The 14,473-nt window shown below is 39.4% G+C and overlaps 1 protein-coding gene across 5 annotated transcripts in view; it reads right to left on the reverse strand.

The window, feature by feature from the left end:
- Nucleotides 1-1,460: 1,460 nt before the first annotated feature.
- kdm6ba (lysine (K)-specific demethylase 6B, a) overlaps nt 1,461-14,473 on the reverse strand; it is an 81,036-nt gene continuing 68,023 nt past the window's right edge. For all 5 annotated transcript variants that reach the window (XM_083541405.1, XM_083541404.1, XM_083541406.1 and 2 more), the window contains 20 exons: nt 13,250-13,326; nt 12,767-12,884; nt 12,502-12,594; nt 12,221-12,422; nt 11,445-11,690; nt 11,088-11,225; nt 10,436-10,954; nt 7,363-10,340; nt 7,014-7,140; nt 6,749-6,854; nt 6,445-6,650; nt 6,244-6,335; nt 6,080-6,148; nt 5,802-5,950; nt 5,209-5,323; nt 4,783-4,970; nt 4,418-4,559; nt 4,094-4,220; nt 3,404-3,574; nt 1,461-3,303 (listed from right to left, as the gene is read on the reverse strand). In XM_083541405.1, coding sequence (XP_083397531.1) covers nt 3,286-3,303; nt 3,404-3,574; nt 4,094-4,220; nt 4,418-4,559; nt 4,783-4,970; nt 5,209-5,323; nt 5,802-5,950; nt 6,080-6,148; nt 6,244-6,335; nt 6,445-6,650; nt 6,749-6,854; nt 7,014-7,140; nt 7,363-10,340; nt 10,436-10,954; nt 11,088-11,225; nt 11,445-11,690; nt 12,221-12,422; nt 12,502-12,594; nt 12,767-12,879 — 5,799 coding nt within the window. In that variant the 5' untranslated portion in view covers nt 12,880-12,884; nt 13,250-13,326 and the 3' untranslated portion in view covers nt 1,461-3,285. The remainder of the gene's footprint in view (nt 3,304-3,403; nt 3,575-4,093; nt 4,221-4,417; nt 4,560-4,782; nt 4,971-5,208; nt 5,324-5,801; nt 5,951-6,079; nt 6,149-6,243; nt 6,336-6,444; nt 6,651-6,748; nt 6,855-7,013; nt 7,141-7,362; nt 10,341-10,435; nt 10,955-11,087; nt 11,226-11,444; nt 11,691-12,220; nt 12,423-12,501; nt 12,595-12,766; nt 12,885-13,249; nt 13,327-14,473) is intronic.

Below are 14,473 nucleotides of genomic sequence, written 5' to 3' on the forward strand. Positions count from 1 at the left end.
TAATGATTATTAATATTTGCTGCGTTAAACTGATAGTTCTTGTTTTAAAATTCAGTATTTTATATTTAATGGTAATTCACTATGATTTCTTTCCCAAAGTTGTATTTTGTTACAAAATTTTTGTTAAATTTACAGTGTCATGAGAAGTTATCTAATTTATTGTACAAGATAGCTCAATGCCTAATAAAGATATCAATGACCTTTAATGAGAGACATGAAGCTGGTCTTTATTATTTAAAGGTCACCATAGGTAAAGTTTGGCCCAAGGGTTGGTGTTTAGGCATTTATTTGCTATACCATTGATTTGACAGGATGTTTTTACAGAAGCATCTCGTCATCTTTTTTTTGTTGTCACAATTATCTAACATTTTGCACTCTTTATAGCATTACTATTCCGTATGTCGAAAATGTATCCTGATTAATTATTCAGCACTTTATATACATGAAACTATATATCCACTACCTTTTCACTACTGCTGACTTTATGCATTCGAGATTCTCAAATTTTAGTCATGCAAATTTTTCAGTCACTGTAAAGTACAGTCACCACGCTGAGGTGCTGCTATCCTTAAATGTTTCCACTTTTTAATAATAATGCAACTTTTTAAATGTCTAACTAGATGTAATATTTATTTTCAGGTGTGTCAAGCATTTTGAAGTGGACTTTATCAACATCCAAAGCGTTAAAGTGCATTGACGGTTTGTCTCAAGTGTATTCCTGTTAAACCATGCACGTTCTTTTTTACACAAGAGGGACATGTTATTTATTTTATATTATTTAGTATTTTTTATTATTATTATTATTATTATTATTATTATTATTATTTACATATTATTTAGTATTTAGAACTTGGCTGATTCTCCCGGTCTCTTGCGAAAAGCAATAAACTTAAAAGGAAAAGAAAATTAAAGCAAGTTTTATGTTAAAAATCATGGACTGTATTAATAAAAATAAAATTATTAATTATAAAATGAAGTATTGGCGACTCCTAATGCCGAAAGAAAGATAAATAGAAGTAAAATGTGAATACAGTAAAGTACTGTATACATAAAATCGCATTTTTGGGGTGGCGTCCGTTTTTTTAAACGGGGGATTACTGTATTTTTTACATTTAATAACATTTCAGAGAAGAAATTAATGTACTCCTGAAAATAAGACTAACAGCTTTGACACTTTTCTTATCTCTGGTTTATGTGGAATGATTCCCCCACATTCTTCTCTCGATCCTTTTATGGTATACACAAACTAAAATGGTTTTTGTCTTGTCATGGTCTAGTTTATGTTTGTGAAAGATTGAAATAAATAAATCAGAATCTTCTTATAATCTGCTTTATAATCTTTTTATATTGGTTGGTATAATCTGTTTATAATCTGCCCTGATTTACTCACAAGAAACGGTCTCTAAAAGCTTTTGTATAACCAAAGGTTTGGATCTTTTCAAGTAAATACAAGCAATAGGAAAGACAATGTCCTTTAATTAATAGATGAATTACACTCCAAGTTTATCAAAAGCATTTAATATTAATAATCGTAGTAATGTCACACAAATTCATGAAGTGTTTAAGACGTGTCTGGCTCAGTTTGCGTTCTGTGTGAACTCTCTAAAACAGTGCAGAATTTTAAATAAATGACCACAAACAGAAGATATAGTGCAACAGGAAAAATAGATTTTTTTTCTTTAGAAACAAAACTGAAAAAGACAAAAGTAGTTCAAAGGGAACAGCACCTTCTGGATCATAATCGTAACCAACAGTTTCATTAAATGTGGAATAATCGATTCAAGCTTAGGACAAAATGAAAACGAAATTACAGTTTCAGTCGAATGAATAATTCGTTTCACAATTAACCTCATTCCAGTAAAATGCCACAGTATTTACAGTTTCATGTAAATTTTCAAACAAAAACATTTATATAAAAAAAAAAAAAAAAAATACCCTTGATATTTGGTTTCTGATAACCGACTGCAATCAGATTTAAGATTTAAGAGCAGATATTCTGCCTCACGGTTGTCATAGTGACTGTGTTCCTCAGAAAAAAACATTTTAAACAAACTCGAGCACCACGAAATATGTAGATACTTAGAAACAGCTCTGAATTTATTCGCATTTATATCCAATTTTGCTGCTAATTTTGGTTTGAAAAAGAAAAAAGGTTAAAAGTAGTAATAAAAAGTGGCCTTTTGCTTCTCTATACAAAAGACAGCATTTAGTCAGACGAACTACAACTGCTCTGCCTTCTACACTCTACAGGAGAGAGGAGTCACTGTACCTCAGAACAGCCAGAAAACATTACTCCTTTTATTGACTGAGCACCCCTGAAACTCTCCTTTAAAAACATCCTCAAAGTAATGAAAAACAGACATCTCTGATGAATCTAAACAAGGAGAAGATAATAGTCAATAAATAGAAGAAAGAAGTTAAATAAAATGTACAATTGCAAAAAAAAAAAAAAAGGAAAAAAAAAAAAAGCACAAATCTATATATAAAAAGGAAAAACAACACAAAGGAGGTAAAACAATTCACTAAAACTAATGAATTGTAATCTCGCAAAAATATATATATATGATGGAAAAAGACCTGATGTAATCTTAAAATGCTCTCGTAACAATGGATTTTATTGTAAGGAAATAAAATCATTAACTACACAAGCTTCCCAGACAGTATCTAAACTTTTTTTTTTTTTTTTTTTTTTTAACCCGTATCTTTTGAGCCATTCCAAGCAAAAGTTATTTTTTTTGTATTCTTAATGCTTTAGAAAAATGTTCATATATCTATTATTAGTATTATTCATTTATATCTTCACTAAATACAAGTCACAAGGCCAATGTGGTATACATCTAGGCTGTTCTAGATGTTCAAATAAATTAATAGAAAAAAAAAAGAACAGCACCCATGAAAAATATTAACAGCATTTACACATCTCAGTATCCAAGACAGAAAAAGAACCGGAAATAAAGAAAAGAAATGCAAAAGTAGGTAAATTCCGAGATGCCATTTTTGTCATTAATTACATGTGATAGCACAAACTGCATTCCACTGTAAAGTCCATTAAGACCAGTTAGAGGTTGGTGTGTTGGGCCGCTGTTGGATGGCTTATTGGATTTTGTAAACAACGTGATGTAAACTGGTTTATGATTGGCTGTTATTGGCAAGTATTACCAGTAGTTGTACTTTACAAATTACAAATGCAGGAAAATGAAGGAATAAAGATTTGACTAAAACAGAATCGAACTGTCCTGGTAAGCAAGACTTTTGGTTATGGCTGGGTGGATGGCAGAGTTGATTTCACCGAGAGCTGGAAGCCTAAAAACACAAAGCAAAAATAATTAATTGACTGTAAATAATTGTTTGGATAGAGTGCAAAGGCCATAAATACAGTGTTTGTATCCGTGTGCATTCTCACCAAGCTAAAGGTGTCGTAAGTGTTCATCAGGTCCTCAATACGATATTGTTCCAGCACCACTACGTTGGAGAAATTGGGGCTGCGTTGCCTGGCGCAGTCCTCGCAGTGCACCACGTACAACTTCTTACTGCCGTTCTCACTCGTCACAAACAGCAGGTCAAACACCTCCACCTTTAAACAGAACAGATTCATATAGCTCACATTGCATGGACAAGCAACTAACATGACTGAATGGCAACAATGACTAGCTTTTGATGCTTGACCATGGCCATAAATAATACAAATGGTTATGTTTTATAATGGTGCACATTTGAGTCTGAGTGCTAAGTAAAAGTGATTTAATATTTGGTAAATGGTATTCAGTTTTTTTCCAATATAAATTAAATTTCTGTATACATTTTTGAATGTATTTCTATTGGGTCTAAAGATCTGCAGACAGTGTTTCTAACCAGTTATATCTGTTATAGACTCTTTGCTAGTTCATGTTTAGAAAAACATGAATACAATTGTTTTTTTTCCACAGATTTTACAGGTTTCTCAATCCTTTACAGCAGATTTTTCTAAAGTATGCATTTAAATCCACATGTGAAAAACTTACCTATTGCATAGCTAAATATGCTCTGAATTGGTTCTAGATTATAGTATGAGGGCATTGAAAAGAAAGAAGAAGAGAAAAGGGGAAATACTTACATCACACTCATTGCAGTAGTAGGCTGGTTCATCTTTGACTCTGCTCTGGTAAGAGATCTTTTTCCCTGTAGCTACCAGCTGGTCTCTGAGAATTTGGATGTGCTTCAGAGACTGCAGGAGACAGTGTCTGAAAATAGATAAGAAGGTTATCAAGTACAGTTCACACTCACGTTTACTCTGATTTACAAGTATTCAACATTCTTTTATTTGACTTCTAAACCTTTTAGAATTATATTCATGATCCTACACCGAACCACTTTAAACAGCAAACACATACAGTAGGCATTATGATGTTACTTGTGACTGTATGTGACAGATACTCACTTAATCATCTTGTAAGAGTCTGGGTCTGTAACTTTAACTGTACGGGCCAGATTCCAGGAAATGTGAATCATGGGCACGATAGACTTGACCTTCTTCACCTCATTCCATTCAAACCTTTCCAGAGCCAATTGGTACTGGTATCCTTAAAGCATAACAACATATACACAGTCAAAGGAGAGCAAAAGAAAGGCAACTGAAGAGATGCTGAACTACCATATATCTTTCTTTATATTTTATTTGTCTCTTAATATAAAGGGTGGCCCTAATGATGTGATAGTGGCACATATATTCTATGTATGGAGACTTGACATTTTTTTTGATGCCCAGATATTCCCACTAAACCTGGCCATTAGGGGGTCACTTACCATTCAGTGGCCCCACGTTCCATGCAATGTTATTGCACCAGCCCACAGCCTGTACCCAGTGCACAGTGCCTGCATTGATCCACACCAAGTCTCCAGGCCTCTGGATAAAGCGGTACACTGGAATATTGGCGTTGTAGAGATCCTCCAACACAGGCCACCAAGAGCCAGTCAGATAATCTACTCCATGTCTGAAAGTGATAATGGAAATATACATTTAGCATTATATTATTAATAAACGTTCCAAAAAACACAGTCCAAATGTGTATAAACTTTTCAAAATAAAATGAGGAGATGAAAAATTATTTTTTTTTTTTATTAGCACATATCTATTACAAGCAGAAAAGTACATTAAGCAGAGTTTAAACCAAATTTTTTAAAATAACTTTCATGGCAATAATTTTATGCGATTATAATTGAATTTCTTACTTATCACAAATATCGCTGATTGCGTCCCAGTAGTTATCATGGACAGCAAACCATTCACAATCTCCAGGACCAATGTTGATGTTCACAGAGCAAAAATTATTATTCTCCTGGTGACCTATAAACAGACATGTGAACACAGTTCAATTAACATACATATTAATTGCAAGTCAAACAATAAATGATTTATTCTATATTGGAATAGCAGTGTATTAGACATTTACCATTTGTGTGCTCTTTATAAAGTCAGCTGATTGTTATTTACCTTTTACTATTTCACAACCTCTTTGTCCTGCATATATTTTCTCTGCTCCAACACTTAAATTTAGGGTTTATTTAATTGAAACAGGTGAACTGGGAGCAGAGAAAACAGTGAAATATGCAAGGCGGGTGATACTCCAGCAGGAGTTTGGGTAAATATGCTCAACTGTGTCCCTTAATCACAAGAGCAACACATCAATAGATGTGTAAAAACGACCTCCCACATAATGTGGCCAAGGTTTAAGTGATAAAATCTCTGTGTGCCTGCAGACAGAGCAGTGTGTACACATTAAACTGGAAATTCTGTGTAAATGTCACTAAAATACGACACCCACCTGGTGTGCGACTGCCAGGGACCTTCATGTAAAGTTGTACAGTGTTCATGCCCAGTATTGTGTGGCCTACATGACTGAGCATATTTCCACTGGAGGACACACGCATGAATGCTGGCAACTTCTGCAGCTCCTGTAGCTGGGGTTTCCACCTGAAGGAAAACATATGTGGTTAAAAGCAAGAATTGAAAAATACTGTTCATGACGACCAAAGCAAAATATGCTTACTTATAACACCAAGTTGCAAAAGGTGAGACATCACAAACAAGTCGTTATCTTACCTCTTGTGATCAGAGAGGTCAATGTTGGTACCAAATTTGATGATTTTTCCCACAGGTTTTTGCTCTGAGCTGTGATGAAAGCAGTGCAAAAATGAATGCCTGCAAATAAGATCCGTACTCTATGAGATATTAATATTTGTTGGTGTTTTAATTAGCTCAAATACCTGGAGCTTGAGGGGTTACTGCCTGTGCTGTCCGAGTTACTGACAGGTTTCTTCTCATCATCATAATCCTCATCATCACTACCTTTCTCTTCCTGTGGGAACCGACAGTTTTGTTTTGACTGAACACGTTCATTGATTATATAATGGTTTGAATAAAATAACCAAAATCACACTATAAAGAAACATTAAAACTTGTCTAACCTGTAGGCTTTCTTGGAAGCTGGAGGCCTGGTACTGGGCATACTTGGCTATAGTGGTGTGTGATCGGCTGCTCTCGCAAGGCCAGATTTGCCCAGTGCCACTGGGATCCCAGTTTTCATCAGCTGGTTGCTGCACCTGAGTTCTCACTTCCACTGCATGTTCTCCATTTGCTTCCACCAGTGACTTTGTGGAGAAGAGACCCAAATCTATATCCAGAGCAAAAGCAAAAAAGGGAAACACACTCATGAGCAAGTTTTTATTTGAATATTTGACATCCGTGCCATGAAATTTGTGTGTTACTCACTCAGTCTTAAAGAGCCCGCTAGTCCTCTAATGACGGTAATGGGATTCTTTGAGTCTGTGCAGAACTGAAGCAGCACAGGAGAGAAAGCATCCCTCTTGCTCTCCAGCTTCAATGAAAAATGGCAGAATATCAAGAGCAAAATACTACAAAACAAACATCTAATCTTTATTTATTTAGAATAAATTAATATCTTATTTGTAATTTCATGGATTTTATGTGGCAAACAAAACAAAAAGCCATATGTTTATGTTTATGGTATACATACATAGATACTGGGTGTAGGAGGGTTGAGCTTTTCCCGTGGGATTGGGTGCTCCATGGTCAAAACAGGCTTCACAGAGAAGGATGGAAGTAAATAGGACTCCTTGAATTTCCCCTTGACACGAGCACCCCTATAACACAAAGTCTTTGTTTAATATTCTTTTTTTTTTCTATAGCAAAAGTAATCCTTAGCATAGCTGTAGTTTTTGCGATATGTACATATGCCATGGACTGGCAATTGATAACAGAATTTATTGGATCATTAGGGTCTTGATTTAAAATTCTACTAAGATGTTGATTGTTTACAGAGTTAAAAAGAATACAGATATCTAAACGCTGTCGCTGTCACTCACTTGCATGATCTGATAATTTCACTGGCAGTGTTCTTGATGGTGATCTCCTCAAGTGGAATTCTCTTCTCCTCAACTTCAGAGGCAATGAAGGTTTCTCGATCCCCACTTTCCACTTTAATCAGACGAATCTTTAGCTCTTTGGGTGGGCCGTCTGTCAGAGCCTTTAACTTCTGCAAGTCTGCTGAGCCCAACGCAGGTGAAGATGATGTATGATCCAATGAAGAACCTCCTGTTTTAAAACTCTTCTCCTTGTTCCGGCATACCCATCCCTCTTTTTCACCTTCCTCTTTCTTTTTCTTTTTCTCTCCTTCCCTTTCTTTCTCCCAGAGCTCCCTTTTCTGACAGTCTATGTGGCCCCTTTTGTCTTTGTGTGACTTGCTTTCCTTGTGTCTTCGGCTTGAGCTTGATGATGAAGACAGGGATACATTTTCGTGTTTTTCTCTGTGTTTTTTCTTTTTCTCTTTCCTCTCCTCATGTTTTTTGCTACTGCTGCGTTTGTGTTTCTTCTCCGAGTTACAGTCCCGCTCTCTCTTCCTATCTTTGTCAGATATGTGCAGCATCTGTTTCTTATTGTGGTCTGATGACGCCTCTGAGGGGATACTGTGTCGGTTGAGCATCACCTCACAACTACGACCTAGCTCTGCAAGTGATGATTCTGAGATTGTTGTGAGCTTGGGCTTCCCCTCTAACTCTGATGAGTCCTTTACAATTCTAGGATCTTCTTCATCCATTAGACCCTTTCTCACACCGTCTTCCTCCTCACATCCAGAGAGATCAGACTGGCAGACTACAGCATCTCCTTTTCTTTCTGGTGTTGATGCTGATGGTGAGAGAGTATGTGTTTGTTCAAAACTAGAATTCATTGAGGTTTGGGCTTTATGACTAAAGCCTGGGTGATTGTTTGAGCCTGATGTGGGAGAAGCATTTTGTTGTCTGCAGATATCTGGGCCCAATGAAAGTGACGATGAGTACTTTACTCCTACCAGAGCTGAAGGAGGTGGTCGACCAAATGGTCCTCCACGGTAGGCATACTTCTGGCTTTCCAACATAGAGGCTAAATTTTTAAACATGCTGTTCACACCCGTCTGATGCAGGTGTGGCCTTATAGGTGGTGGAGAATAGGAAGGTGTATAGTCTTCTTGTTCTGTCTCTTCCTCATCCTCCTCACACTCACTTTTTAATCCCTCTGATAATCCATAAAGTTTGGCCAAGTCACTATGGCGATAACTACTTCCTGTGATCCTAATACCACTATCTTGAGATTGGGCACTGACAGTACAGTCAGATTTTTGGGTGATTTTTAATGTATCCTCCTCTTCAAGTGAAGAAGTACGGCTGCAAGGGGATGCCAAAGATCCCTGACGACTTAGGACAGGTGGGCTAGCATGGGTATCAGTTGAATAATCCTCTGTAGATAGCCGATTCAGGGCAGGCATGAGTTCAGGGGCAAATGAATAACTTTTTATGGGTGCCACTGAAAGTGAAAAGGGTAGATCTGGATCAGGCTGCCCACTACTCTGGCCAGCGTATTGTTCCTCCTCCTTCTTAATTGACTCATCCAACATCTTCATAATGTTTGCCAGACCATCAGGCAAGAGCTCAGATGGTTCTTCCTCAAATTGGGCACTATCAGAATCGCCAGTGGAGCTGCTGGCACTGCTGCCTAAACTGCTGAGCTCACCACCTGACTGCTTGTTGGTTGGACTTGTGTCTTTTGGTGAAAAAGTGTCCTTGGGAAAGGCCTGGTAAAGTTTGGGGGGCTCACGCAGGTTTGGAGGGTTTGCCTGTATTGTTTTATTTGAAGCATCTAACGGGATAGGTTTAGAAGAAAATACAGATGTAGGAATCTCTGAGGTATTCTGTGGATTAGGAGTGACCGAAGCCTTCCATTGCGCTCTCTGCCTCTGCTTTTCACGCGCATAGTCTGTTTGAGGGGTGAGAGGAGGTGGTCGAGACCTTTCTACAGGATTTGCCCCGGGTGCCATCTGACGTGTAGGCACACCTCCCCTGCTCAGCCAGGGGAACGGTGGAGATGTGTGTGTTGGTGGTGAAACTGTGGAAGGTCTAATAGCTGGAGACAGGCATGGAGGGGGTGGTGACAGCAAGCTCTCCAGATTCTCAGTTGCAGACTCCTCATTTACCTTTCTGTTTCTTAATTTGTTAGTCTCTGTGCTGTATTTTCTCTCTTCTTCCTCTTGTTCCTTCCTTCTCTCTTCAGCTCGCATATGGTCCTGAAGCTCAGCATCAAGCTTTTCAAGTGCTTCCACAATGGACTGAGGGCTAGAGATGGCAGGTTCATGACATGGCCTTTGATAATTTTGGACAGGTCGCTCCTGAGATAAAACTGGGGCTGCCTGGTTAGGCGGTTCATGATGCAAAGAGTCAGACTGTTGGTGAGGGCCTGCATTCACAGTGATAGACACTGCAGGCTGTGTGTGATGAAGAGGCGAACTTGCAGCCTGCAAGAGGTTTTCAATGGCCTTGCTGGTGATGACACTATTTCCTGATCTCTGAAACCCTGAGATGAGTGAGGAAGCGGCTGAGGACACTTTTCTGTCCTGCCCTTGGTGGGGTAGATGGGGTTCCTGATGCTGAATTTGTGCCTTCTGTTGGAGGTTTGGATTGCTTACTGTGCCAGACTGGGCTCTCCGATACTCCTGGTGTGGGAGACCTTGTGCAGATGGAGTTGGATTGGGGTTTGAGACTGACGAGTGTGTAGTCTTCCAGCTTTTAACGGTGCTGACCAGAGAATCCTTAGTAGAGGGCACAGAGCTCATTGTGGACACAATGTCTACACTGCTGAAAAGTCCCATTGAACAAGGAGGACCTGAAGTTTCCAGGCTTGGCATTGAAGAAGTGATCACTGGTGCCCGAGCCTGAGAGGTGCCATCATCCTGATTCTGCCCAGTTCTTTTCTGCTGTTGCTGCAGAGATGAAGAGGAAAACTGAGAGACCACGGATCTGTAAGGACCCAGATCCTACAGAGAAACATAAGAAATTGTAAGAAATACATCATCATAAAGTGATATCATATAGTCATATTCTATTATTTTTAGCTGAAATGTGCACTTACTGAGGCCTGGTTATCATGTTTCATCTGGTTCCTCCAGGGCTTATGTGGGTTGCATTGAGGTGCTGCGGACTGTGTCCCACTGTTGGAAGAGGGGCTGGTGGTGGGAACCAGCCCTGGATGGGGCTGGAATTTGGGGTGGCTGTAAGGCACGGTGGTGTGATGTGCTGGTGTGGGGACAGGGCGTTGTCCATCAGCCAAGGACGATGGAGGTTGTGGCAGGGGTGCATGGCTGCCAGTAGATCTCACCCCTGAAGGATGCACTTTGTGGGTGGGAATGGCCTGGTGCTCCCCCAGAGTCGGAGTTGAAGGCTTGTTGTTAGGAAAAGGGAATGTTTGATGGAGTTGAACATTGTGAGAAGAATGCTGTGGTGATTGAGAAGGCTTAAGAGGTTGGGGTGGAGGACCACGCCCTTGTTCACTGCCCCTGGTGGAAGTTATGGGAGATGATGTGTTGAGTGAAGGTTTGGAGGATGGGAACTTCTTGTAACTGTAGTCACCCATGTCTTGTTTGTGCAATTCCTGCAAGCACACAATGAGTTGAACATACTAGATGAATTTTCATTACAAATTATCAATGTGCTCCAAAGCAAATCACATAAATAAAGTGCAGAATATACAGAATCTTACCCAGTTTAAGGTTTAAGGTACTGACCTGAAACTCATTGTGGTCCATCTTACGTTCTACTGGGGTCCAAGTTGCTGCCCCCTTTTGCAGTGGGGGATAATGGGACTGAGGCTGTTGCAGCAAGGGCACTGAAGTTCCCACCGACTCTGAGTATTGGTGGTTGCGCTACAAAAGACAAACACATTTTTAAGCATTACATATAGTACACCATAACGAGCATTAGTTAAAACATCCTTGTTATACAAGTCTGTGTTTGAAGACTAAAAATTGTACATACCAACTGAAAGTAAAATATCTAATGCTCTGATGAAGGAAAGCCTTTAATTTAAAAGGACTTTTTACCATATAGATGGTAATGTAGCCTGCTTAGGTGGTTCTTCCTACCTGTTCTGAGTCAGAACTTCGCTTCCTCTTGTTTGGACTGGGAGTATCCTCATGGGGCCTATTTAGTGAAAGAGGGGTGTGCTGAATGACCGAATGCTCTCCCAGTGAGGGTGCTGGCCGCTTCAACTGGCCAGCTTGAGAGAAAGGGCTTCTGGGCAGTTGTTGATGCTGCTGTTGAGACTGCTCCCATGGGTCTGTAATTGGTGGCAGGGGTCTGGACCCATGTTGCAATGGAGGGGGACCATACTGGGAGAAAGAAATATTAAACATTTATGTACATACCACACCTCAAAGTTAAGAAAAAAACTACTATAAAATACATTTGCTTGTGATTTAAGCCAGTTGGTAGAATTTTGGAGAGGAATGTTGTTTGTTTTAGTGAAAGGTCTAGACTACAGGCAGGTCAGTTTAGCACTAAGACTCTTCTAATATGAAACCATAATGTTGTAATAGAGCCAGTATGCAGTTTAGCAGAGAAGGTCTTTATTTAAGCAAATATATTTCAGCAAAAGACATCATCCATGCAAGGATGCAATGATTTCCATTGCAGAATAAAGTTTTTTTTAATGTAGTGCCACCTGAGGGGCCAAAGATCACAGGCATCCAATATTAATTTTCACCCTTGTCCCACACACAGAGATTTCTCCAGATTATTTCAATCTTTTGATAATATTACATACAGCATTATAATTGAATTATAATTTGTTTTTAGATGATTTTTGCAATTGGGGTTGTGGTAGCAGTGACAAAGCTCTGCAATATTGAAAATTTCTTACCTTTAATAGCTGGTTGGCTCGGGCTGTAAGGTGTACAGGTGGTCCAGCATTGTACGCATTGTGCAAACGGGCATGGCTGGGCAATGGCTCATAATGCTGACCCCATATACGGGGAGGGGGTTGGGGCACCCGGAGATCCCTGTGTATTCCTGGTAACAAGGCCTGAGGTAAGTCCAGCTTTTCCCCTCCAAGTGCCATTGGCCTGGAGATATAAACAGAAAGTTGGGTAAGATTCTATATAACATTATGTACATTTTAACAATGTATGCTTTAACACTTACCCACTGTTGTAACATTTACTTGGATGATTTTGTCTCGTTATGTGATTGGGTGGGAGGTGAGAAAGGTACTGAGGTTGGCCACCCGGTGAGAACCTGCAAGAAGATTCAAAATGTCTAATAGCAACCAATTACAGCATGTTCTGACATACTAACTTTGAGGAAAATTAAAATTATTTATATGTGAAGAAAATGGAGTCAACCAGAAGACAAATGCTGATTTGTATATGTACAAGGGAATGGTATTAGAATACAGAGGTGTAGTTACCTGGAGGGAGGAGGCCAGCGACCCATGGGATCCCATCGTCCCCGGCTGATTCCATCCAGAGGGAAAGGGTCCCGTGAGCTGCGCGTGCCAAATTGTTCCACGGTGTGATGCATCCAGCCTGCAACATAAATGATTATGCTCCATTTATTATTAAGGAAATTCTTTAATATAAAATTCAGAATTGTGCTATAAATCTGTTTTTTATATAACCAATGAAAAAATAATGCTATCTAAAAATGTTGGAGCTAACATCTTAATTAATGCAATAAATCTGGTAATAATATAAACCAAAGCGGTTTCCCAGCTCAGGTATGAGAAAGTAAATAACAGCTAATCTTGCTTATTAAAACACAGCTAGCTTCACTCCTCCATTCTCTGGGTAGAATGATAGAATTAAGCTGTCCCACTTGTCTTCCACATGTAAGCACAAAACATTAATTGACTGCATATGTTTTAGCCTGTTAGTTCATTGTAGTTACTTACCACACTAGCTGTGTGTGAAGCCCTCCACAGCAGCAGAGAGAGGGCCACACACCAACGCTCACAAGCTGTTTGAAGAACTGCAGATAGAAACAAGAAAAAAAAATTCGATATTTATTTTCAATTCCACCATTTTAACAGTTATAAAACATAAATTGAAAATTATACAACAGCTCACCAAATAATAGGAGGTGTATTTAATCAGCTATTGTTTAATTGTCTCCGTTTATCAAATTGATAAACAAAACATTTGACCTGAACAAAGAACATCTTAGCAGTATTATTACTGCAAACGGCATGTAGGGGGCAGTAAGCACGTGAGTGTGTGTGTGTGTTTGTGTGTGAAAGAGAGAGAGAAGGGAGCACAGATGGACTAGTGGGAGTTCACCTAAAGAAAGAGTGTACTGGGGTCATTATAAACCTTCCTGGGGCCTCCTGGCACAGCAGTGAGAGAAACAGGGGAGGAGAAACAGGGTCCTTTGGAGCCTAGCCAACAGTGTGTGTGTGTGTGTGTGTGTGTGTGTGTGTGTGTGAGTGTGTGTGTGAGAGAGAGAGAGAGAGAGAGAGAGAGAGAGAGAGAGAGAGAGAGAGTGTATATGTGTGTACTTGTGAAAGCATATAGCCTTCTGTTGAGCTTTGACTCTGTGGTGGCTCCAGTGTGTTGTGTGTATAACAAGAAAGACAGCAATGGTAATCTTGTTAGGCCAGGTAGAGCGAGAACGAGAAAGAAAGAGGCAGAATGAGTAAACAATAGACGTGCTGAACAGGATGTACGGCGTGTACGAAACCTAGAATACGCAATCTAAAAAAATGGTCTAAAAATCTAAAATTACAGCATACTTTTGGGAATGAGAAAACTGGTCGTGTTTATTTTAAAACACCCCCCCCCCCCACACACACACACACACACACACACACACACACACACACACCTTCCTACACAACCAAATCACACACGCACATAAAAATCTACTTCATGCTAAATTTTAGGACAGTTGTGACACATACCAAGAGCCTGCATTGCCCACATTACCTCCCATTCTCTATGGATCTCTGTGTTCTGTGCTATTTCAAATCCTCTGTGATATTTTAGGATTTGGGAAGGACAGAAATAATCGTGACGTTGCTGTGCGATGCTGCTCCTACTATTTCACAGTAAGCTGTTCTAGGTCTCGGAGCTCATGGAACACAGTCACGATTTTCTTCCTCTCAATTTAGCAGCTAGTG

Source organism: Silurus aristotelis (genome assembly GCF_946808225.1).
Source record: "Silurus aristotelis genome assembly, chromosome: 5".
Taxonomy (NCBI): Eukaryota; Metazoa; Chordata; class Actinopteri; order Siluriformes; family Siluridae; genus Silurus; species Silurus aristotelis.